A 25,537-nucleotide genomic window follows, 5' to 3' on the forward strand; every position below is an offset into this window, starting at 1 on the left:
CATAAGGGGTTTGTTTGTATGACAACACTTTTTAAACCCAGGATCCTTGTCTAAGTTCTCCCAGATCCTTGCATATGGTACACGTGCCCTTTTGTAGTTATTTTCTTTAAAAAGAAGAATAATAAATCAGTAGTAATGTCTTTATTAAATATTAAATGGACTGTAGCTGGACAAGTGGCAGACAAAACCCCTCAGACACCGAGTTAAAGAAGGAAGGGCTTTATTCGACCGGGAGCTTAGGCAAGACTCGTGTCTCCAACAACCGAGCTCCCCGAGTGAGCAATTCCTGTCCCTTTTAAGGGCTCACAACTCTAAGGGAGTCTGCGTGAGAGGGTCGTGATCGATTGAGCAAGCAAGGGGTACGTGACTGGGGGCTGCATATACCAGTAATTAGAAAGGAACAGAACAGGACAGGGATTTTCACAGTGCTTTTCTATACAATGTCTGTAATCTATACATAACATAACTGATTAGGTCAGGGGTCGATCTTTAACTACCAGACCCAGGGTGGGCGCTGGGCTGTCTGCTTGCGGATTTCATTTCTGCCTTTTAGTTTTTACTTCTTCTTTCTTTGGAAGCAGAAATTGGGCATAAGACAATATGAGGGGTGGTCTCCTCCCTTCTTCCCCCACTTTGAGAATCTCACTCAATAGTGGGAGTTCTCACTTTCATTCTCACTACCCATGTCTTCTTGCAAGACAGATCGGTAGTGATTCATATAGTACACTTGTGCTGAAGCATTTTGGTGAATGAAGGTAGCGATGAAGCTTTTTATCATTTGAAGAAGTACAGGTAGCAAACAAGGGAGCAGTAAGCAGGTTTCTATTACTATTATAACTCCTATTACAAGAGTTTAAAATCTTTTTAGTGCAGCTGAGTCTTTCCACAGGAAGGGTGTCTGTCTAGTATAAGTTACTGTAATACATGCTACACTGTTAACTGTTAACATGTTGACTTGGGTGTGATGAGTCCATCCCTTTTCCGCTGAATGAAGAGCGGTCTCAGTGGTTAGCAGCACAAGGTAGGGTCCTTCCTAGGCTGGCACGAGTTTCTTTTCTTTCCACCCTTTGATAAGAAGGTGATCTTCAGGCTGGTGCTGGTTTACTGGAAATTCTAGGGGTGGTACCTGTGCTAAAATACTTTTAGTTTTGAGGGAAAGAAAACTGGAAGGTAAACCAAGTATATAATTTCTAAGAAACTGACTTTTTCTTTCAAATGTGGGGACATCAACAGAGGACTTTATAGTCTTTGGTGCCTTCTTACTGAGAAATTTCCTTTAGCACCTATTTTTATTAGTTTTTAGACCAAAGAAAGCCAAACACCATTTTATATTTAATAATGCTTCTTATATGATTTTTATGCCAGATAAGCTAAATTTCACCTTTATATTAGTGTGCTATTAATATTAAACTTAGTTTTAATAAAACTTTGTATACATATTTACTCCATTTTTAATGTCGGACCATAAGGTAAGATTTTTATAGACTCTTTTTAACCTTTTATAATCTTTGTTATAGAGCAGGTTAGTGCTTTAAGAAAAACCCATCATGTTTTTACTTTAATGTCCAGTTCACAGAAAAACTGGATGATACCCCTTTAACTTTAGCTAATATGTTTACACACAGAATTTTTTATATATAATTAATGTTTTAAACTTGCTTAAACCTTCAAAACAAATTTTTTAACCTTTTAATGCAGGTAAAAATTTACATTCTTATGCCTCCTTATAATCCTTTTACCAAAGGTATATTTTACTTTCCTTGTACACCTTGCACATAAACTGTCTTTTTTTTTTTCAATAGTTTTACATTCAGGAGGCCTAGTTACTTTTAAATTATACAACATTTCTTGCATAAATTTTTTTTATAACATTGTTCTCTTTCACGACTTTCACAGACAATTCTTCGACATGCCTCAACTTTCTGACTTATTACAAACATTTCTTTTTTTTTTTTTTTTTTTTTTTGAGACGGAGTCTTGCTCTGTCACCCAGGCTGGAGTGCGTGGTACAATCTCGGCTCGCCACAACCTCCACCTCCCAGGTTTGAGCGATTCTCCTGCCTCAGCCTCCTGAACAGCTGGGACTACAGGCAGGCGCCACCATGACTGGCTAACTTTTGTATTTTTAGTAGAGGCAGGGTTTCACTATGTTGGCCAGGCTGGTCTCGAACTTATGACCTCATGATCCGCCCGCCTCAGCCTCCCAAAGTGCTGGGATTACAGACGTGAGCCACTGCGCCTGGCCTAAACATTTCTTTCTTTAGACAACCAGTTAATTTATTTCAGGACAAGAATTTGCCATATAACACTCTTTTTACATAAATTCTGCCCCCCCTTTTTTTTCCCTTTTTTTTCTCGAAGATGATAACCATTCTTTTCCAAAGCAAACTTCCTTTATGTCTGTGGACTAGACTGTCTAAGGCCACAAGATTAGAAGTTACTATAATACATGTTACACTGTTAACTTTTAGCAAATTTTACTTTTGTTGAAACACTTGTAAGTTTGGGATTTTAATTATCCTTTGCTATTAATAAGACCTTGTTTTGTCCAAATTAACTTAGAATTGTATAGATGGCTTTTTTTTTTTTTTAGCTTCAATTACCTGGGAGGAACCATCGATGGTCCTGTCCTGAAGGGAGTTCCTCCTAGGTCTGCTCCGGCCTTTGTATGGTAATTAAGATTTAGATCCCCTGTTAGGAAACCTGCTGGGTTAAGGGAATTTTCAGTGGTTGATGATTTTCATCCTTTTTTTTTTTTTTTCCCCCTTAGTATACTTCTGAACTGTTGAGGTGTGCTCACAATGAGGTTTCCTCTAACAGTTATTTTTTTTACTTTTTTCTGTTAGCAAAGCAGTTGCCGCTACAGATTGCACTTGGGCCATCCGCAGGTTACTGGGTTAAGGAATTTTGATAGGAAGGCCTCAGTGCTTTCGGGATACACCCTTGTTTACACTGACAACAAAGTGGTATTGGAGTGTTACAGGGTTACTGAGAACACCTTCAATCATCAATTATAGGTTTTAAATTTACTTTGGCTTTTAAAGGAACAGGGTACGCTGTTTTTTTTTTCTTAACTACTTGTATATCTCTCTCTTTCTTTCTCTCTTTGATTTTCTCTTTTTCTCTTTTTCCTTTTCCTGTTTGTCTCTTTCTCTCTCTCTGCCTCTCTCTCTCTCTCTCCTTGACTCCCTCTTTGTCTGTCTCTTCCTCTTTCTCTCTCTGTTGGTCTTTCCTTGCCTCTGCCAGCTGCTTATGCTGCTGCTGTCTCAGCCATTGTGCAGCGTGGGGGGGCCGGCGACGGGGCTCTAAAACCAGCTGTAACCAAGTGTCTATGTACGGGAACTGGTCTGGGTGCCCTGGCTTACAGGTTACCTTGTGCCATACCTTTGAAACAAGGGACCTGTCCAGGCTTCCTTCTGATGGCCAACCCACCTCTAATGCTGGCCAGTCTATCTTACACAAAGTTTTAAGTTTTCCTGGTGTCACAGTACTCCATAGTCTCCCTTAAATCCTTTCTTGAAATTTTTCAACATAGTTCCTAGTGGGGCGGGCTTACTTTGTGCCTGACCCATGCTTCTTCAAGACAAAACACCACACTCACACCACACGCACACCACAAAACAAAGAACGGGTAAAAAGGGCACACACACACACACACACACACACACACACACTTTTACAGTTTACACCAAACCAGAATCAAAACCAAAATCAGAGTATCAAGAAATCCAAGCCAGGGCAAAACCAAAACCAAAGTGTCAAGCAGTCCAAGTCAAGTCAAAAACAAAAACCAAAGTGCTGGTACAGGCATGCCATGGGTGATCAGGCCACGCTTCCACTCAAATGGAGTGGGCAAGTTCCAAAGACTAGTCTTACCAAGTTTCAGATGTCCAGACTCCAAGTGCCAATTCCTTCCCGGTGTTCAGTCACCGCATTGATCCTCCATGGGGGCCTGCCACGCATGGCTCTGGCAAGGCATTCCACCGGGGCAAATGCCTACCCGGGAGCGCTCTCAAGATCCACGTCACTCAAGCTGGCCGGAGTCACTCAAGCTCAGGATCCACAGGGATGCTCCACAGGGCAGGCCTAAGCTGCCTAAGGGGCTGCCTTGACCGTCCATTAATCACCTTGCTTCCCGGTCAGGGAACCAAGAAATGTAGCAGGACAAGCCGCAGACAAAACCCCTCAGACACTGAGTTAAAGAAGGAAGGGCTTTATTCAGCCAGGAGCGTCAGCAAGACTCACGTCTCCAACAACCGAGCTCCCCGAGTGAGCAATTCCTGTCCCTTTTAAGGGCTCACAATTCTAACAGAGTCTGCGTGAGAGGGTCATGATTGACTGAGCAAGCAGGGGGTACGTGACTGGGGGCTGCATGCACCGGTAATTAGAACAGAACAGAACAGGACAGGACAGGCATTTTCACAGTGCTTTTCTATACAATGTCTGTAACGTATAGATAACATAACTGATTAGGTCAGGGGTCAATCTTTAACTACCAGGCCCAGGGTGTGGCACCGGGCTGTCTGCTTATGGATTTCATTTCTACCTTTTAGTTTTTACTTCTTCTTTCTTTGGAGGCAGAAATTGGGCATAAGACAATATGAGGGGTGGTCTCCTCCCTTAGACCAGACCTGCTTTTTTTTTTTAAATCTAAAATGGATACTTTCAACTTCTCTTTTCTTCTTTTAATATACTCCTGGGAGTGTGTTGAATTTTAAAGATATCTGTCTTCCATGTCAAGGCTAGAAAGTGACTTGAGATTTGTTAGGGAGCTGAGCAGGGGCAGAGGGAGACTATGGGTGGGAGAATTCTGTGTGTGGATGGGTTTCTTTGGCAGCTCCAGGGGTTGACTCCTAGATACCTGCCAAAATGCCCTTATAAGATCATTTGCCCTCTATACAGCAGCTTCTGGAATATGGCCACTCAGAGTGCCATTGCTCCATGAGGAGGTGGACATGAAATAATGGACATGGCTCTCAGCCTTGCCAAACAGCCTCTAATCCTCAGATGGTGGCAAAGTACTTGGTCTCGGTTTCCATCTGGGACTTTTTCAGTTTACATGATTTCCTTTTCTTCTCATTCAAAAGAAATTTTATTTAAAGAAGAAAGGCTAAACAAAGTAACACTGGGACCAAAGGAAGCAACATCAGTTACAGAAATGCCTCCCTTAGACTTGTCCTCCCTTAGACTTTCCATGCATCTTGACTCTTCACACAACTGAGTGAGACCCTGGGCTCAAGGCAGAAGCAGGGACATGGAGGACCACAGCCACATGGGCCTAGGCAAGTGGAGCCAATTGTGCCAGCCCATTGTCCAGGCCTGACCTGGGAAAACCTTTTGGAAGAGAAGAGGGTAGGAAGACACATCTGCCTCACCCTCCAGAGCTTTCAAACAGACCCAACTTCCCCTAGCCTTCAATAAAAAAAGAAGGAAATGACTCAAGGCAGGCAAATTCATTCAATCCACAAACGTTTCCAAAAGCCTACTATATGCCTGACCCCAGGGGAAAGACATGCCCAGGGGCACAGGAGCCCTTGACCATGGCTCTCACAACTAACCTGAACATTTCTCTTTTGACCATCACAATCTTCCATAATCTGACTCCAACCTCACTTTCCATCCTTCTCACAAAATCCCCATCTATTCAGGAATATATCCATCTGTTTTTTTTTTTAATGGGTGTTTTGGCTAACCAAATAGCTAGAGTGGGGGGGAGCTAATATTTATTAAAATAACCATTGTGGGCCAAATATTTTATATATTTTATTTTACTTATTCCTTATGACAATCCTAAAAAAGTTAAAAGAGGCTAAAAAGTTTTTGCCTTTGCCCTGTTAGTATATGGCAGAGCTAGGATTTGCACCCAAATCTGTTCAATTCTAAAGTGGGGCCCTTTCAACCTCACCATGCCAAGAGTTACTAAATATGTGAAAGATGGCGAGCCAAGTTTCAAAGTCTCAGAATACAATACAATGCAATGTTTCCCAAATAGCAGATCTCAATAACTTGACTTAACAAAGCTTTGCTTAATTGGAATAAATTTCAAATAACTCAACAACTCTGCTGAGTAGAATTGACTCTTTCATTAGAGATTTAAAAGGCACTTCAAGAACTTGTAATGCCCTGGGCCCATCATTACAAACATCAATTATCGTTACTGAGCGTAACAGAAAATGGCTCTGGTATTGTCAGCACTGTCCCCTTCCGGGCCCCACCCGAGCACGTGCACCCTGCCTCTGTGAATGGTGAATTTCTTGTCTCTGCTGCTGGTGCAAACATGGCTCACAAACATGCACACATCTCTCTTGTCCTGAATAAAGGGCCCTATTCCTTAACCTTCTTCTTTCTTGAGCTGCCACCCTGTCCCTGCATACCCTTCATCTCTAAACTTCTTTCACAAAGGCTCCACACGTGTCCTCATCTCCTCCCATTCCTCAACACACTACAGTTGACTTTCTGCCCCTGAGCACTCTGCTCAAGGTGCTCTCTCCAAAGCCACCTGGGAACCGCCATCACCAGGCCCAGTGACCTCCCAACCTCTCCTAAGGGTCCGAAAATGCAACCTCCTGCCTCCAGGAGACTGGCTCTTCCCTCGCCTTGGGTGAGGCTCTGCTCTGACCACTCCCTTTTCTTGCCCTGCCCCACACCAAGCATGTGGTCTCCACTGCAAGAAACTGACCTTGGCAATGTCCACCCTCCAAGGAATTCAGCTTTCAGCCCATGCCAGCTCCTCCCAACATTCCCTGGGACCTGTGTTTCTGCCCCACTCTTGACTGTGGAAACAAAAGCTCCACTGGACATATCCAGAAACAACTCATCTTCTTCCTGACTCAACCAGCACCTCCCCTTCAGGTGCCCCTACTCCTGCTAACTGCCTGCCCAGCCTCCCCTTCCTCCAGGCCCACAGTCCTCCTTGACTGCCTCGTCCTCTGGATTCTCCTCCTCAGCTCCCTGGCTCCTTACCCCTCTGGCACATCCAGGCCAGAGCCCACTTGCCTTCCCGGCGGGGGCCCTGATGCCAGTCACCTTGCTCAGACCTGCTGCACCCCTAGACTCACCTTGCGGCACATCTTCCTGGTTAAAAAACAACAGAACCCAAAACACAAGAGAACTTTCTATCCCTATTGCCTAGAGAAGAAGGTCTGGCTCTTGGGGCACCTGTTGGACCTGCAGTCCACCCTCTTCCCACCACTCACACATCCCCTGGGCTCCAGCTACACCAACTTGCCCACCTGTTTGCTCACAGCATCCCCTCGGCTTGGGATTCTTCCACTCTCTGAACTGCCAGACCTGCTCTCTACATCCTTGCTAATGCCAGCTCTCAACAGTCCTCTTCCCCGAGGTCAGGGCCGAGGATAATGGTTAAGACTAAGGCCCCAAGAGCCAGAAAACCTGCATGAACTCTGACTGCTTGGTCATTTTGTGCCTCAGTTTCCCCACCTGTAAATATGTAAAGTTGCTGTCAGGATTAAATGAAGTAATACATCCAAAGCTCCTATAACAGGGCCAGTCAGATAGTGAGAACTCAACAGATATCGACAGCATAATTATCCCTGAAACTATCCAGACTCTATCTCTGTGGCACTCTGCCAGATCCCTTATCACACTCATCTTTTTCTTAATCCTGTAGTACATATTTGTCGGTATGTCTCAGCCTCCTGGGGGCAGGAACCTCATCTTCAGCATTTCTCTCCCCAACACCACTCGAACAAGCAAGAGGCACTCTATAAATGCTTTGCTGAATAAAATTAAATACCATGTATTTAGATTGAGATCAAAAACTGTTTACTTTATCGGGAAAAGGCCCTACTTCTGAGGGACCTATGACCACAAAACTGGCCTCAACATGAAATGAAATAAATCCCATGGCTTTACTAACTTCTTGTGGAATGAGTAGAGAAAACAAAGTAGAATTTTCTGGAATGAGGCACACACATGGAATCTAGCCATACAGGAAGCTGCCCTGGCAGGTCATCTCTGTGATTTGAGGAACTCTGCCCAATATGCCCCTAACAGAACTCAGCATCAGAGGCCATCTTTCCAAAATGGAGACACCAGCTCTGACAGTCACAGCAGAATTCCATCCCTCAGCTATCATTTGAGAAAACCAGCCCAAGAGTCATGAGGGAAGGCATCCACCCAGTACTCCAGCAGGACTGAATGGGATTTGGCAAGGGAAAGACTTTGGCTCTCTCTATGTCAGTCCCCAAGGCATCCAGCCTATCACAGGGTAGGAACAAGCATGCCCATCTTTTCCCTAAATAAATGCCATGATCCTTAGGTACAGCTATGAGCTTAGGTTTTCTCCATGACCCGCCGTAAGTGTACATTATCCAAAAATGTCTGCAAATGCAGCAGAACCCAATGCAGGCCATAGAAAAATAGGCTGGGGACCATCCCATTACTGGGTATATACCCAAAGGACTATATATCATGCTGCTATAAAGACACATGCACACGTATGTTTACTGCAGCGCTATTCACAATAGCAAAGACTTGGATCCAACCCAAATGTCCAACAATGATAGACTGGATTAAGAAAATGTGGCACATATACACCATGGAATACTATGCAGCCATAAAAAACGATGAGTTCATGTCCTTTGTAGGGACATGGATGAAACTGGAAATCATCATTCTCAGTAAACTATCGCAAGGACAAAAAACCAAACACTGCATGTTCTCACTCATAGATGGGAATTGAACAATGAGAACACGTGGACACAGGAAGGGGAACATCACACTCTGGGGACTGCTGTGGGGTGAGGGGAGCGGGGAGGGATAGCATTAGGAGATATACCTAATGCTAAATGACGAGTTAATGGGTGCAGCACACCAGCATGGCACATGTGTACATATGTAACTAACCTGCACATGGTGCACATGTACCCTAAAACTTAAAGTATAATAATAATAATAATAATACTAAAAGAAAAATAGGCTGGGGAAGAACAAGAGAGCTGCTTCAGTCTTTAGGAATGATACCCCGGGGATACCAGCAAACTTTCCCCCCTACCCCCCCAAAAAAACCTCAGGCTTAGAGCAAGGCAGAGAAGAGTGATGAATATGTTCCAGGCACAGCAATAAGGCCTGAAGAATAAGACTGCCCCCTGCCACACAAAACTGGGCTATTCAAACCCACTCAGCCTTCAAGGCTCAGCTCAGCCCTGCTTCATCCAGAAAACCCCCTCCCTCTCCTCTAAGCTCCTATGGCATCTCAATTAGCGCCATCCATCTGACCCTGAAACAGATCTGCCTGCTATTTTTAGTTGACTTTTTCTGTGTGCTAAGTCACTAATTCTGCTCTTCTATGAACTTCTTGAGTTAAGGAAAAGACCTCCCCTCCCAAATTCCAAACAAAGTCAAGAATCCATCTCAATTCTTATTTATTGGAATAATTCTGAGAAAAACTCAAAAAGGTAGGGACACAGACAAGTCACCCCTATACTCGGGCAGCTGACAGTCCAGCAGGAGGAACAAAGTAGCCTGTCAACTCTCTCCAGCGTGACATGTGCCATGAGAGGTCTGAGAAACAGATCATGTCCAAGTATAGGTACAATGAAGAGATCAGGAAAGGCTTCTTGAAGAAGGCAACATTCAAGACGACTTAAAGATGGGGCATCACAGTTGGAACAGTGAGTTGGTTGGTTTGATTGGGTGGGTTGGTTGGTTGGCTGGATGGATGGATGTTTGGATAGTTGGTTGGTTGACTGGATGGTTGGTTGGCTGGGTTGGTTAGGTTGGTTGGTTGGGTGGGTTGGTTGGGTGGGTGGGATGATTGGGTGGGTGGGATGGTTTGTTGGATGAATGGATGGTTGGATGGTTGGCTGGGTTGGTTGGTTTGGTTGGTCGGTTGGGATGGCTGGTTGGTTGGGTGGTCAGATGGCTGGTTAGTTGTTTGGCTGGCTAGATAGATGGTTGGGTGATCAGGCAGTCATGTAACTAGTTCTGTATGAACAAAAAAATTACTGAATAAATTAATGAATGCCAACAGGCAAACTAAAGTTCAAATTATTCCAATTACATGAAACACTTATCACTTTTAAGTTTCATGATACTATCCCAGACGGAGTAGCATAACTTTCCCTTCCGTTCTCCTTGCTAAGTGCACTCTCTCATTTGCTTGGCACTTATTATTGCCAGGTCCAGAGACATGGCTGAGTAAAGACAGAGAAATAAGGCCCCATTCCAGGCCTCAAAAAGTTCATGAATATAAATATGAGTTATCAAATCATTGTTCTATACTGAGGGTTGTCCAAGATACTGAGGGAACAAAAGAAAGCAGCCAGACTCTGCTAACCAGGATAGGATTAGGGTGAGATAATCAAGAAGCCTAAGGTGCAAAATTTAAAGAGACCTTCCCTCTCAGGTTCATGCAGGTGTCCAGCCTGCAGCTGAACAACTGTGAGAGTGAGTAGCTCCTTACATTTTGCATCCTAGATGCTTCACCTCACTCAGCCTTGTCCTGGTCGTATTAACCTCTATGTGGGCCTTTATTTGGGGTTCTGGTAGCCAGGAACTGCTGGAACATAGCTAACAGAGCAGCACAAAAGCATCTTGGAGTGAGAAAAAAAGGAATACAGGAAAGATTCTCCATAATACCACTCCTGCTCTCTCACACTCATCTCCCAAATATTATCTCAGAGCTTCAACAACTTCCTTCCATCTAACAGCTGCCACTTCTCCTGCATGGAACATCTTCCCAGCCTGTAACCCAGGACTCAGAACCTGGGATGGAGCTGGCAAGGGCCCAGGTGTGGTCCAAGGGAGATCTCAGAGCTGCCATGCTGATGTCCACAGATGGACAACACAAGATCGCTCATCTTCCCTTCCAGAGAGATGTGTGGCCACTCTCTCACTTCTTTAGCCACACTTTCTGGATCTCAAAGGAAATCTGAGTCAAGGGAAATCTCTTTCCTCTGACAGATGCATCAGGTCAGAGACTTGGAAACCATGGAACTGAAGGTACCTTGGGGTTATAATAACCACACAAGGTTTAGGGGTCATCAACCCCATTTTTGGAGGGCTCAGAGTGGCCTGTAACATGCACTGGAGCTGTTTCTCATGTTTAATCTCCTGTGCCTACTTTCAGGAGGCCAGCAATCAGAAGGAGAGAGAAATGGTGTTCCACTGTGGACTGGGGGCACATGTATAGAGTAAAATGTGATCAACAGGCTGAGAAGTGGGGAGAAGTGGCTGAGCATCGGGCATCAATGGCAGGTGTGGAGGACAGCTGTATCCACCACAGAAGAGAGGTCCCCAGAACAGGTTAAGAAGGTGCGGCTCAACCAGTGCAAGAGCCCAAGCAGGCCACTATCCACACAGGATGACTGGCATGCTGGAAAGGAACTAGGTATTGTGTGTCTCAAGAGTCAGATTTTGAACCTTAATAGTCTGATGTGAAGTCCAAATAATGCATAAAGACAAATTAAAATGAAAATTCTCCCCATTACTCATCCCATGAGGTGCAGATGTTTTCAGAGCTGGGATGCTCAGAAGCAGGGAACAGTCAATGAACCGCAAATGCCACATCCTCTGTGAAGCCTCCTCCAAGTCCCGGCTGGCACAATTCATTCCCCCTCAGGACACAGAGAGGCATCTGTGCGCCCGTGGCTTTCACTCCAGATCTGGGGGCCTCCAGAGGCACTAGAGGACCTGGGAGAGTTTGGGATGCACTTGTCTCTCTCCCCCTGGACTGCTTAAGAAAGGTCTGGTAGGGGCCTGGTGAGTGTCCACTGAATTAAATTATGCAACAAGGGCAACAAGACTAAATCGCCGGGGTTGGGAGGATTGATGAAGATCTGCTGCCATCTACTGTCCATTCTTCTGCAAAACCTGAAAAACTGCCAGGCATCCCCAATGTCAGAGAAGTGTTTCAATACAAAGGCAGAAACACTGAGGCTCTGGGGCCTTGGCTGTATCAAGGCTGCAGAGACCCACAGCAGAACAAGGCAGGTTAATCTTTCCCTGGATCTGTGAATTAAAAGTACAGCCATTCCTTCTCCAATGTTACTGGTTTACCAGGAAGTCTTTTGCATTAAACACTGCCTCTCCAAGCCCAGGGCCCTCCTGCCCCCTCAATAGCGTCCCTTAACTGCTCCCTGAAGTTCCACTCCTTTGTGAGGGCCACAATTTAGCACCCAATTACACAGGGCATCCCAGTGCACCCTGGGCTTCTGAAGGCAGTGAACCATATCATGCACTGGCATCCCCAGTGCCTACCTGGGCTATGACACCTCTCACCTCACTAAGACAAAAGGACGTAACCCAGCCACAAAGCCAGTAATGGGTTAATATGATGCTCTTGCAGAGGGCTGCAGATGTCATGATGGAAAGGCTGTCTGAGCTTGGAAACAGTTTCGTTTCAGTCTCCCCTTCTGGAGTCTGTATCCTAACCTGTAAAAGATCCCTGCTTGGCCCACCTCACCAGGGCATCCAATGCACCTAAGGTGATATCCAGGGACAGGCTTTGCAGTTTATCTTTACTGTAATACCTAGGGGTTGGGTGAATGCAGAAGGAGCCATGAGAACTGACATGGAGGCCACAGGTGTCCTGCCCAGCTGCCTCGGACAGGTACATACTTCCCAGCTGCTGTCAATCTCAGCCACTAAGGGCTCACAGCTGCATCCTTTTCTGGAGAATTGTCCTTTGCCAAACTCATCGAGGAGGCTGCACACTGCCCGCCCCACTCCAGGATGGGCAGCCCACAGCCAATGACTAAGAGGGGCACAAAAAGCTCACTCCCTTGCTTAAACATGGGACTAACTCTGAGTCAATTCATGCTCCACATTTCCCCAGGGGATCAGCCTGAGCCCTTAGCCCTCACACCTTTGCTGAGCTCCTTCCCCTGCCCAGTTCCACTTTCCTCACCCCACTTCCTCCTGAGAGCATGCCCCCAACAAATTACATGTACCGGAATCTGACTCAGGCTTGGCCCCTAGGGCATTGCTTCCCAAAGCTTGACATGTATGACATCACCTAAAAAGCTTGTTAAAACCCAGATTCCTGGGCTCCACCCCCAGATTTCTGACTCAGTGGGTCAGACAAGCTGTTTCTAACAAGTTCCCAGATGATGCAGATGCTGCCAGGCCAGAGATCACGGTTTAAGAACCATTGTTCTTAGGAACCTAACCTGAGAAACCATTCAACAAGTAATAGGCAAAGGGGTTAGGGATGGTGGAATTTAACCTTGCCCTAGTCAGCCTGCCTTCAGCTCAAAATGCTGCAGCCAGGAACAGCCTGGAACAAGCCTCCGGTGACAGACGCTCATACTCAGCGCTGGGAGTGATTCCAGGTTGCTGTGTCCTAAATCCATTTACTATATACCCACAGGTGCTCAGAGGAGCCTATAGTCTAGGAAGGACTCCAAAGTCACAGGACCCTGGTTTACAGGCTCATTATTTACATAAGATGAGCCTTAGAGGTCAACTGAATCAAGGTGATTCAGAGATTACAAAAGAAGTCAGAAGTCTGGTCTAGGCATGTGTACAGGGTAGAATCAGGGAGCCATTACAGAGCAGCCCATCTGACCCCTTCATTTACAGACAGGAGCACAGAGGCCCAGAGAGGCCTGGAGGTCTGCTCAGCAGACTGCAACCTGCAAGCACAAGACAAAGAAGTGCATGACATAAAGGCAAGATGGGGACTTGCTTTTACTGTCCTCAGACAGTAGCTGTGAGCAATCCTACTAACGTGGGCTCTAGTAGCAGTCCTGGTGTGGAAGCCTCTTAACAGCTTCAATAAAACCGCAGTGCCAGAGGAGAAATGTCACAGCACAACAGTAACAGGACAGCTCACTGCTCACACGTGTGGACTGCAAGCACATGGACCCTGAACTAAGGCCACAGGAAGGCCAGTTCACAAAGAAACACCACTGGCCTGATAGAAAGTAACATGCAGGGCCAGGCGCAGTGGCTCACGCCTGTAATCCCAGCACTTTGGGAGGCCGAGGTGGGCAGATCACGAGGTCAGGAGATTGAGACCATCCTGGCTAACATGGTGAAACCCCGTCTACTAAAAATGCAAAAAAAATCAGCCAGGCATGGTGGCGAGCGCCTGTAGTCCCAGCTACTTGGGAGGCTGAGGCAGGAGAACGGCGTTAACCTGGGAGGCGAAGCTTGCAGTGAGCCAAGATCACGCCACTGCACTCCAGCCTGGGCGACAGAGCGAGACTCCGTCTCAAAAAAAAAAAAGGAACATGCAGACCAGAGGTATAAATTATGGCCCAATGACCATGACCTAAACCTGCTTCTCCCACAGTCTTCATTTCAGGGGATGGCAACCCCCCTCTTACAGTTGTTCAGCAAAATCTTTGCAGTTATCCTTGCCTCCTTTCTTTCTCTAACACACCACATCCGATCCATATGCAAATCCCAATGAGATATGTGGTTTCGGTCAATATCAGACCACATATATGACAGTGGTTCCCTAAGATTATAATATCATATTGTTACTGTACCTTTCCTAAATTTAGATGTGTTTAGATACACAAATACTTCCCATTGTGTTACAATTGCCTATAGCATTCAATACAGCAACATGCTGTCCAGGTTTGCATACTAGGAGCAACAGGCTAAACCATTTAGCCTAGGTGTGTAGTAGGCTGCACCATCTAGGTCAGTGTAAGTACACTCTATGATGTTTCCACTTCAGCAGTCTCGAGGAGAGAGACAGGTGCACCCCAAATTCTCCCAGGTCCTTCAGTGCCTCCAGGGGCCCACAGATTTGGATGCGCTTCTGAAAACGCATTTCTCAGAACGTAGCCCTGCTGATGTATGTCTGTAAATATGTATACATGCATACATGCATATTCTAGCCCATGTCTCACCACCTTCACTGCCATTTCCCTGATGCAAGCCACCATCAGCTCTCTTCTACTACTGCAGTTGCCTAACTGGTCTCCCTGCCTCCACACTCGCCTTCCTCCTTCCACACTTCAATCTATTCAACACAGCAGCCAGAGGGATCCTATTAAAACACAAGTGAGATCACAGCATGTCTCTGCTCGACCTCCAAAGGCTCCCATATCTCCTAGATACAGGAGTATCCAAAGTAAAAGCCAATGCATTCAGCAGCCTCCAGGCCCCACATGACCAAGCCCTTGCTTCCTTTCTTGCTTCTTTTCCTCTCTCCCTCATGTGCTCCAGCCTCAATCAGTAACATGCTCCCACTGCAGGGCCTGTGCACAACTGCTCTCGGCATTTGCGTCCAGAGATCAAAGTGCGTGTTCCTTGTCTCCTTTCTGGCCTCCTCTCAAGTGTAACCCTCTCTGGTAGGTTTTCCTGGCTACCTCTTTAGAAAATAGCAGCTCTGTCCCCAGGGCTCCCTGTCACTCTTCCATGATTTATTTTTCCCCTCAGCACTTGTAATCCTCAGATATGTTATATATTTCCTTGTTTTGGTGTTATTGAGGGCGCCTCGTCTCACTGGAAGTGGAAGCTCCAAGACAGCAGGGACTCAATCTGCTTTGTTCACAGCTGACTGGCTGGTGGGCCTGGCACACAGTAGGCCATCACAGGTGGTGTGCTGGTAAATGTTAACAACTGGCTCTCCAGGGATGGGGACCTTGATTTGCTGCATTTGCCAATCTCCGTGGTATAAATATTCTAACCATGACCATCCAAGCTACCAATGTGATGTCACTGAATGCAAAGTTGAGAAGGGGCACTAAAAATCAGCATTCGAAACCTGTACAAGCCATCTTTAACATACTGCTGGTCCTTGCTAAATAGTTGTTGAATAAATTAACTGAATAAATGAGTATGTCTGTGAATTGACAGGGTCTTTTTTTTTTTAGAGGGTATGACTCCAGGAATTCAGAGTCTGAAATCAAGTCTACCCAAAACCAAAGGATCTGTAACATGAAGAGCAAGACATCATATGTTGGTTAGTGACATCTGTGATGGAGGCTTTAAGTGAATACAGGAGGAGCATGCCTATTTAAAAAGAAAGCTTTAAACATTAACTACAAAGTGAAAACAGAGTTTATGAAAAAAACTTTGCTACACCTGCAAAAGCTCAAGTGAGTCATTTCCTTTCTGTTCTCTGGGGCTCTATTTTCCCCGTCTGCCAAATAAAGGGTTTGGATTCTAAGGATCTTTCCAGCACTGACAGTCTATGAAGTTAAGAATGTAAACAAGTCCTAAAGATGCATGTATTCCACCCTGCTTTTTAAAATGCTTAATTTAAAATCTTTTTTAAAAGTCTAAATTAGACTTCAATTGCATGGACTATATCATACTTCAAGGTTGTATTCTGGGAAGATACTCACTTTCTCCAGGACAAAATCCATTTCATGAAATTAATGACGACCCTAAGCTCCATGGACCCGCCACAGCAGGCCCCAAAGCTAGACATCCTCCCCTCACCTAAGCCTGCTGCTTCTGGGGATGGCATGGCTGTGGGTTTCCTGTTGCCTTTTCCACATAAGGCCCAGATAAAAAAGAGACAGATGTGACAGTGAGACAGGGGGAAATGTGAAAAACACAAAAAAACTTTTGAGATTGGTCAGAAGGGAGACTGAGAGAGTAGATGAATATTTTAAAAACTGTAGTGAGACAAAAAAAAAAATGTACAGTGCTCCAACAAACAGCGGCCCTCTGTGGCAGGCATAAAAATGACCCCCTCCCTCAACTATGTCCACATCCTAATCCCAGACTCCCTGAATGTGTTAGGTTACATGGCAAGGGGGGATTAAGATTGCAGATGAAATCAAGGTTGCTAATCAGCTGACCTTGAGATGTGTTGAGTGTTCTGGATCAACCAGGTGGGTCCAAGGTAATCACAAAGTTCCTCAAAAGCAGAAAGGGGAGCAGGAAGGGGAAAAGCAGAAAGAAGGCGGCCTCAGCAGGATTCAGCCAACATCACTGGCTTCAAAGGTGAAGGAAGGGAGCCAAGGAATTTCAGGTGGCCTCTTAAACCTGGAAAAGGCAAAGAAACAGATTCTTCCCTAGAGGCTCCAGAAGGAACGCAGCCTGCTGACACCTGGATTGCAGACCAGTGAGACATACTTCAGACCTCTGACCTCCAGAACCATCAATCTGTGTTTGTCCTCAAGCCACGAAGCTTATGGTAATGCTACACCAGCAACAGGAAACACAGGCACCCCTCTATTTGCCTATACTGTCAGGTCATCTGGTCCCTGATCCTGATGGTCTGTGTGACCCTGGAGAAGTCTGTGCCCCTCTCTGGGCCTCAGCACCCTCATTTATACCATAGGCCTTCATGTCTTGGTACCATGGCTCCATGGTTGAAGCCATGTGACAGGGCACACATTTGCTCACCAGCCCTGACCCTTAGATGTCAGTGCTGTGGCAACTGCTGTGGGTTGAATTCCTAAGGGAGGATAAAACTCTTCTCAATTCATGACCACAGTTACACCCAGGTTTCTGAAGCAGACTGAGCAAGTAAGTGGCTGGAACTTGTGCAGCCTATGCCTACACCTATTGCTAGATGCCCAGCATGGTGTGTTTTGAGTTAATCTGCAGAAAACCAACTGCAGGAGTGTCCATGTGGCCATCTGCAGGTCCAGAAACTCACTCTGAGGGACCCTCAGACAAATGACAGGCCAGCACGCCCCAACAGAGGGCTGTGAGCAACACAAGTGAGGTGCCTCCAAACAACCCACCTTCACAAAGTGCCCCTGAGGAGCCAAGAGGCTTGGAAGACCTAGCCCTGGGGGGTTGTAAGTAAAAATTTCCCTCTCCCATGCTCCGTACTACATCTGAAGTTTCCTGAGGGTCTACTCAGGTCAGGTGTGTGGGTGACAGCAAGAGCCACAAATGTGTAGAAAAAGGCCCCTGCCCGCAACACAGCATTCTAGCGAGAGGGAGAGACAGGCGAGGGTTAGAGGACTGCCCAGGTCAGGGCCAGAGTCCCCATAGTTCTGAGTGATGGTGAGAGGAGCCCAACAAGGGCAGCCCTGACAAGCCAGTGACAAGTGACAGGTGGCCCCAAAGAGCCACAACCCCCACAATGGGAGCCCAGGTGACATACTTTCCAAGCATCTTTTGATATCAAAGGACACAGAAGAAAAACAAAAAATAAACCAGAAAATAGTCCCTTCAGCTCCCGGGGTCAGATCTGAGGAGTCAGAGTTAGGAGGGCACTGACTGCACAGATACTCGCACCCCCTAACATCTCAGCAGGTTGCATCCTCTGCCTGCCCCTTAACCCCACCTGTGCCCCTAGGTATGACTTCCATGGATTTTCCTGAACCTGATGTTTGGAGGCCCAAAAAGGGCCCCAAGTAGCCCCCTCTCCTCCAGCTTCCTTAGGACAGAGTGGTGGAGCTGCCTCTGTGCATATGGCCAGCTCTGATGTCATCTCACTGTACTTTCCCACGCTTTAGAAGAATTATATGTGCACATGTGTGTCTCCCCTTGAGGAACTCACAGGACCTGGTACACACTAGGACTGAAACCCATGTTTACCAAACTGAATTAAACAAAGAACAAGGGGAAGGGGGCACTGATGGAGGGGAGTTGGGAAGGGCAGGGGATGCAGATATATTTACCATTGGGATTACTTTGGCCCTGGTTTCAAATCAAAAGCACTGTGTAGAGTTGTGTAGTATGTGCACTACACAAAGACGCCTCACTGAGGCAGTGAGACAGAGCTGAAATCCAGCCCGTATTCCATTTGCCAGTCTGTGCGCCCTTGGATCTGCATCCACCCAGAACCTTGTCAGGTTCCTTGGATTCTCTGTGCCTCAGTTTCCTCATCTGTGAAATGGGGATAATAATTGCTGGGTTGAAGGATGCTTTTTCTCAACTCCCAGTGTTTTCTAGAAGTTTGAAGAAGGCTCTGCTGGTCTGGCCCACCTGGCCATTCTCTCCCTCTTTAATCACTCCACCCTAAGGGAGGAAGTGTGAATTATATGACTGATAAATTCCATAAAAAATAAAAGGCATTTAGGCTCAGCTTTGCCCTTTTTCCTCTTGGAAGCGGGCTGCTCATCCACGGGCAGCCCCTCCCCACCATATATTATATGAGAATACCTGCCCTGGGCCCACAATGGGAGGTTCGCTCGAGTCCAGGAGTTCACAACCAGCCTGGGCAACGTAACAAAACCCCATCTCTACAAAAAATACAAAACATTAGCCAGGTGTGTGGAAATTAGTGCATCTGCGGTCCCAAGTACTTAGGAAGCTAAGGTGGGAGGATCACCTGAGCATGGGAGGTCAAGGCTGCAGTGAATTGTGATTGCGCCACTGTGCTCCAACCTAGGTGACAGAGTGAGACCCTGTCTCCAAAAAAAAAAAAAAAAAGCAAACCAAAGACATTTCCAAACAAAAACTAGAAAAAAAAATTTAACATACCTGCTAAAAAAAATACTAAAGGAAGTTACTTGAGTAAAAAGAAAATATAAATGCCATAATTATTCCAACCAGAATAAAAAATTATCAGACTGGATTTAAAGTTCCAAATACATGCTGTTTATCAGAGATAAGCTTTAACTATATACTAGAAGGAAATCTCAGCAAATATCAAAGGATTGTAATCATAAAGAATAATACATATATAAACAATTATATAAACAAAAAATAAACAATATATATTATATATATAAATATAAACAAAAAAATACCCTAAATGTATGAAATTAGTAGTACATGTCTAAATAACCCAAGGGTTAAAAAAAAAAAGAAACCACAAGGGGAATTAGAAAATATATTAAATAAGTTATACGAATATGTAACATATTAACTTATGGAATACAGACAAAACATTACCTACAGAGAAATTTGCAGCTTTAAAACATATTACAAAAGAAGAAGGCTGAGAATCAGTAAACTAGAAAATAACAGCAAATTAAACTCAGAGAGAATAGGATGAAGAAAATAATAAAAATAAGAGCAGAGGTCAATGAAATAGAAAACAAACATAAAGCCAAAAGTTTTCTCTGAGTATATTACACAAATGATAAATTCCTAGTGAGACTAGTTAAGAGAGAAAGAACAAAAATTACCAATCATAGGAATGAAACAGAGACATAACTACTGATCTTACAAACTTCAAAGTGATAATAAGAGGATAATATAATTATACAATTTTATACCAATAAATTTAAAACACACATATAAAGTGGCCAAACTCTTTGAAAAAATACAACTTGCCAAAACTTACACAAGAAGAAAGTTGAAATTTGAATTAAAAAGTTTTTAATTGAATACATAATTTAAAACCTTTCAACTTAATGCACAGAAAATTTCTCCAGTAAATTATCCCAAATATTTAAGAAAGAAATCACATCAATCTTACATTCACTCTTCAAGGGGATAGAAAGAGGGACCACTTCTAGCATAACCTAGGTATCAGCATCTGACAAAGCGGTTGCAAGAAAGGAAATCTGCCCGCCAATCTCCTTCATAACCTTATACACAAAATCCCTACACGAAATATTAATAAGTCAAATCCAATAATATATAAAAAGATAATATATCATAACCAAGTGGGATTTATTCTTAGGATGTAAGGTTGGCTTAACATTCAAAAATCAATCAATGTAGGAATCATCAAGGCTTTATTGTAAAGAATAAAAGTAAGGATAGGATGAAAAATAAAATAAAATAGAAATAATGCCCAAAAAGGAGCCTTGTGGGAGCTGATTCATCAGTGTATCTCTGGCTTCCCACAAGAAACTCTTAGCCACGTCTGCCTGGCCATGTTGCTGCAGGTATGTTTTGGGACCATCTGCTAAAGCAAGCTTGTCCAGCCCGCAGCCCACATGCAGCCCAGGATGGCTTTGAATGCAGCCCAACACAAATTCGTAAACTTTCTTAAAACATTGAGTTTGTTTTGCAATTTTTTTTAGCTCATCTACTATTGTTAGTGTATTTTATGCATGGCACAAGACAATTGTTCTTCCAATGTGGCCCAGGGAAGCCAAAAGGTTGGACACCCCTGTCTAGAGCATTCTTCAGCTTTCCAGGTGTGTGAGCTCTGGCTGAGTTTTCTTCCTGGTTGACCATAACAAACTCTGCCTTGCCGGTTACTTCGCAGGCTTGTTCTGAGAGACCAAGGAGACTAAGAATTCCCCTTGGGAGCCATTAGGGACTAGACAACATGTGAGAGGTGGAGCTTCTTTTTGAAAAGCTGTCACCTTTGCATAGCACACTCACCTGACAGGTACGGGCTGGCTGCCCTGCCGTTTGAACGCTCTTTCCAGCCTCTCCTGGGTCATCCTGGAATTACCACCAGGCAAGTAGAGCTTCAAAGGCATCCTGTCCGCGTCTGTGCTGCTGTCCACTGCTAGGGTGTCCTCGGAGGGATCTCTACGCCTGGCCCTGTCCCGTGGGGGCAGCCGTTTGCTGGGCAGATGGGGAGGGCTGCTGGCAGTGGTTTTCTCCTTTTCTACGGTCAGTTCACTAAGCTGACCCAGGGAGGTCCTGGAGGGGGAGCTGTTGCTCGAAGCCAGAATGTCCTGTTGGGTGCGGATAAAGAGCTCAGGGACCTTTCGGCTCTCTTCTTGGGGTTGGGTGGAGCTGCTTGACGGTGAGGACCGTCTCAGAGAGCGTCTGTGAAAAGAATCCTAAAGGGAGTAAGGACAAAAGCAGTGAGGACCCTTTGAGGGGAGCTGGAAAACAAAGATCCACTTTAAGCATTTGCCCATGATATGATGTCTCTCTCAGAAATGTCTTTTCCCACCCCTGACTCTTTCCCTTAAAATCCTGCCTATTATTTAAGGAGCTACTCAAATGCTCCCACCTCTGGGCTTTCAGTGATGCACACCCCGCCTGCTGAAACCTCAGAGCAGGCCTGGGCCTTTCTCTCGCAGCCCTTACAGAGAGCAGGTTCATGCAGCAGGTGAAGCTGTCGCTCCAGTCTGCATCACCACCTACCAGCTGTGTCACCTGTGGCAAGCTGCTTAACTTCTCTGTCCCTGATTTCCTCACCTGTAATATAACCAGTCCACAATCCACTACCTGTCATTTCTAAATCCCAAAACCAGGCTGAGCATGGTGTAATCCTAGCACTTTGGGAGGCTGAGGCGGGTGGATCACTTGAGGTCAGGAATTCAAGACCAGCCTGGCCAACTTGGTGAAACCCCATATCTACTAAAAATACAAAAAAATAGCCAGGCCTGGTGGTTCATGACTGTAATCTCAGCTACTCGGGAGGTGGAAGCAGGAGAACCATTTAAACCCAGGAGGCAGAGATTGCAGTGAGTCGAGATCGCACTACTGTACTCCAGCCTGGGCCAGCAAGACACCATCTCAAAAAAATAAATAAATCCCAAAACCTCTGAAAATGAAAGGTTTTTTTAAAATCCTGTGGTAAATTCTTAACTGTTGTGAGGCTGCTTACAGTCTTTTTAAAGTGTGAATACTCATACATAGAGTTGCTGAAATGGTCGTGTTTTTTGCTTACGGGGTGCTACCACAAACCCTAGTAAAGGCAGTATGTGGTATGTGGCTCATGCACTGTACTTCCTTTCCAAAATTTAAAAAAAAATTATAAATTCCAAAAGACATCCAGCCCAAAGGTTTTGGATGAGGGATGAGGCACCTGTAGTACTTCTCCCCAACAAGACTGTAGGGAGGATGAAATGAGACCTGTGCAAGGCACTAGCACAGAGCCAGACGTATTGCAGCAGTCAGCAAACGCTCACTACTCCTATGCATATTTGCCCTGTGCCCACTTACATATGGTCTTAACCCCTCCTGATGGCAGAGGTCATTCTTAATTTGCCTCTGGTATTCACAGAGCACCCAGCTCAGCAGCCTATACCTAATAGGCACTCAAGATTTGCTTAGTTTTTGAAATGAAGGAATTCTAGAGGAGTCAATTGAAATATCCAAATATCCTCCCTTACCGTCAAAGATTAGTGGAGGAAATAGGAACTCATGTTGTTATTAATGGGAGGGTGGGGAGACAAAAACAGACCTACCAGGCTTTTCCTTGGTTTAAAATTCTGAACCTCTCAATATTTCCAGAAATAACCCAAGACCAAATAGTAAGGCCTGGGCTGGAATAAGGAAACCTTAATTTTGTAGTGTTCTGGCTAAGCAGACATTACTAAGCATTATAAACCTCCTCCCAAAGCCACTCAGGACATCCCCTCCACAAAGTGAGGAAGACATTAGTCATCATTCTCGAGGAGACTCAAACTTCTGGCTGAAGGGAGCTGGAGCTGCTACAGGGAGCCCAGCCTCTTGTCATTCTTAAATACAGAAATGATGTAGTAAAAATGATGAAATACCCAACATCTTTGGCTCTTTTCTCCTGAGCAACCAATAAGTATGGCCAAGGTACTCAAAGGCCACAATGTCCCTTCTAGAGAATCTGGCGAAATTCTATAGCAACCCATCCTTCAACATCCTTTGCGGGTTTCAGATACCACCTCCCAAAACAATTACCAAAAGGAGAAGTTTGCAGCAATGCCCTCGGCAGCAAGGCAGGTCCAAGCCATCTCCCTCACACCACAGGTATAAAGGGGGTCTCCACTGGATACACTTGATGATCAGGATGTCAGGCTAGGACAGGACCCTGGTGCTCCTCTGGTTCACTGGTCCTCAGAGTAGTCCACCAACCCCTAAGAGTCCCCAGATCCTTTTAGGGAATTCAAAACTATTTTCATAGTAGTAAGATGACATGATTTGCCTTTTTCCACTGTGTTGACTTTGTGCACAAAGCAACAGTGGGAAGAACTGCTGGCCCCAGGCATGAATCAAGGCAGTGGCACCAAACTTCACTAGTGCCCAAGGCCCTCTTTACCACCGACACACTCACAATGAAAATAGGTGAATAAAGTGCTGACTTCACTGAGGAATGTCCATGCTGACACAAAAATTATTCATTTTATGCCCTTAGACTCTCCAGCACACATCTCTTCAACACCCTGAGTGACACAGTGGGAGAGACGTGCAGGCATTCCACTGAGCATGGAGGATGGCAGCTGGTACTGCACGACCGTCTAGGCTGCGAGTGAACTTGCTGGTTTTTTCATGGAACCACTGACAGACAAACTATGGTTACTCAAGCGTGGGTATTTGGCAAGCATTTTCTTGAAAATCAATTGAGCCTGTCACCTCAAGGGAGACAAATGGTGTATTTTTGTCAGTGATAAAACACAAGCTGTCAGATAAAAATTAGAATTTTGGAAAACTTCTATCTGCCACTGTGAGCTTGAGAGCTTCGCAATACTTAAAAACTTCTTGGATGAGCTGGGGGTGACATCAATGAATGAAATTTTTTGGTGTGATTTTCTTTTTGTCTAATGAGATGTGTCCACATTTGGAAGATCTATATAACTCAGTAACCAATATTTTCCAAATGGCCAATATATTGTTACTAAATCATTCGGGGTAAAAAATTCAAAGTGCAAGACATATCAAGGGAAACTGATAAGGTACAAAAAGTTCACGGATATGGTTTAAGATTTCACATTAAGAAACTACAACTTGTCTAGTTTCGGTGTAGTATCAAAGAAAAATATCTCAGTTTTCTGAAAAGACTATTAAAATACTTTCCCTTTTCCAGCTGCTTATCTGTGTGAGGCCAGATTTTCTTCAAACACTTCAACCAAAACACCATATTGCAACACACTGAGTACAAAAGCAAATATGAGGCTTGAACTGTCTTCTACTAAACAAGACATTAAAGAGATTTGCAAAAAAATGCTACTCATCTCACTAATTTTTTGTTTTGAAAAATATAGCTATTTTTTCATTAAAATATACCATGTTACATGTAATAGGTTTACTACTGTTATTTTTAATGATTTTTGTAAGTAAATATTTTTAACTTCTCACTTTTAATTTCAAATATTACGTAAATAGCAATAGACACATCCACATAAACAAAAGCTCTTTGCACTCCACAATAACTTTAAGAGTATAAAGAGAGCCTGAGGCTAAAAGTCTAAGAACCACTGATGGAGTCTAAACTGTCACCCAGGCAGGGCTCCTTCCACAGTGTCCCCAGCAGATGGGTTACCTAACTTCCCTTCTACACAACTAGCCGAGTCCCTTCCAGAACAACCTTTTCCACTGCTGAGGTGGCTCTGACTAATGGAGGGCTCCTATAGCAACCTCCATCTGCTGGTGCCAGCTGTGCTGTCTGGAACTACTAGGCAAAGCTACACCACTCAACCCAATAATGGTGCCAGCAAGCACACATGATGCACTACACAGAAACACAACAGTGTCCTGCTCTCAGGAGGCTTACAGACTAAGCTCAAGATTGCAAAGAGAGTTTATCTCACATGGAGATAGGCTATTCCAACCTCCATATTCAAAGAAATCTCTTACATTCTGCCAACCTCCCACAAGATTAAACATCTCCAAATCTTTTAATTTCCTCCAAACTGTTCACCATTCTAGCCCCTTTCCCCTGGACAGGGTTCAGTTTATGAATGTCCTTCTCCAACAAGAAGGCCTAGGATGGGGTATGACATCAAGGTGTGGCCTGAACTACACAGTGGCGGGCAGGCTCTTCCTTGATCTGGACCCCAAGACCGCATGATCTTGAGAGCACTGAAATCCCAGAGCCCTAAGGGGCCTTAGACAGCTGGTCTAATAGAAGACACTGCAG

The 25,537-nt window shown here is 44.9% G+C and overlaps 1 protein-coding gene across 1 annotated transcript in view; it reads right to left on the minus strand.

Moving 5' to 3' along the window:
- MINDY4 (MINDY lysine 48 deubiquitinase 4) overlaps positions 1-25,537 on the minus strand; it is a gene marked incomplete at its 5' end in the record, with an annotated part of 122,665 nt that overhangs the window by 79,833 nt on the left and 17,295 nt on the right. Inside the window, 1 exon segment of the mRNA NM_001131228.1 lies at positions 21,124-21,533. Coding sequence (NP_001124700.1) covers positions 21,124-21,533 — 410 coding nt within the window.

This window comes from Pongo abelii, chromosome 6 (assembly GCF_028885655.2).
Source record: "Pongo abelii isolate AG06213 chromosome 6, NHGRI_mPonAbe1-v2.0_pri, whole genome shotgun sequence".
Taxonomy (NCBI): domain Eukaryota; kingdom Metazoa; phylum Chordata; class Mammalia; order Primates; family Hominidae; genus Pongo; species Pongo abelii.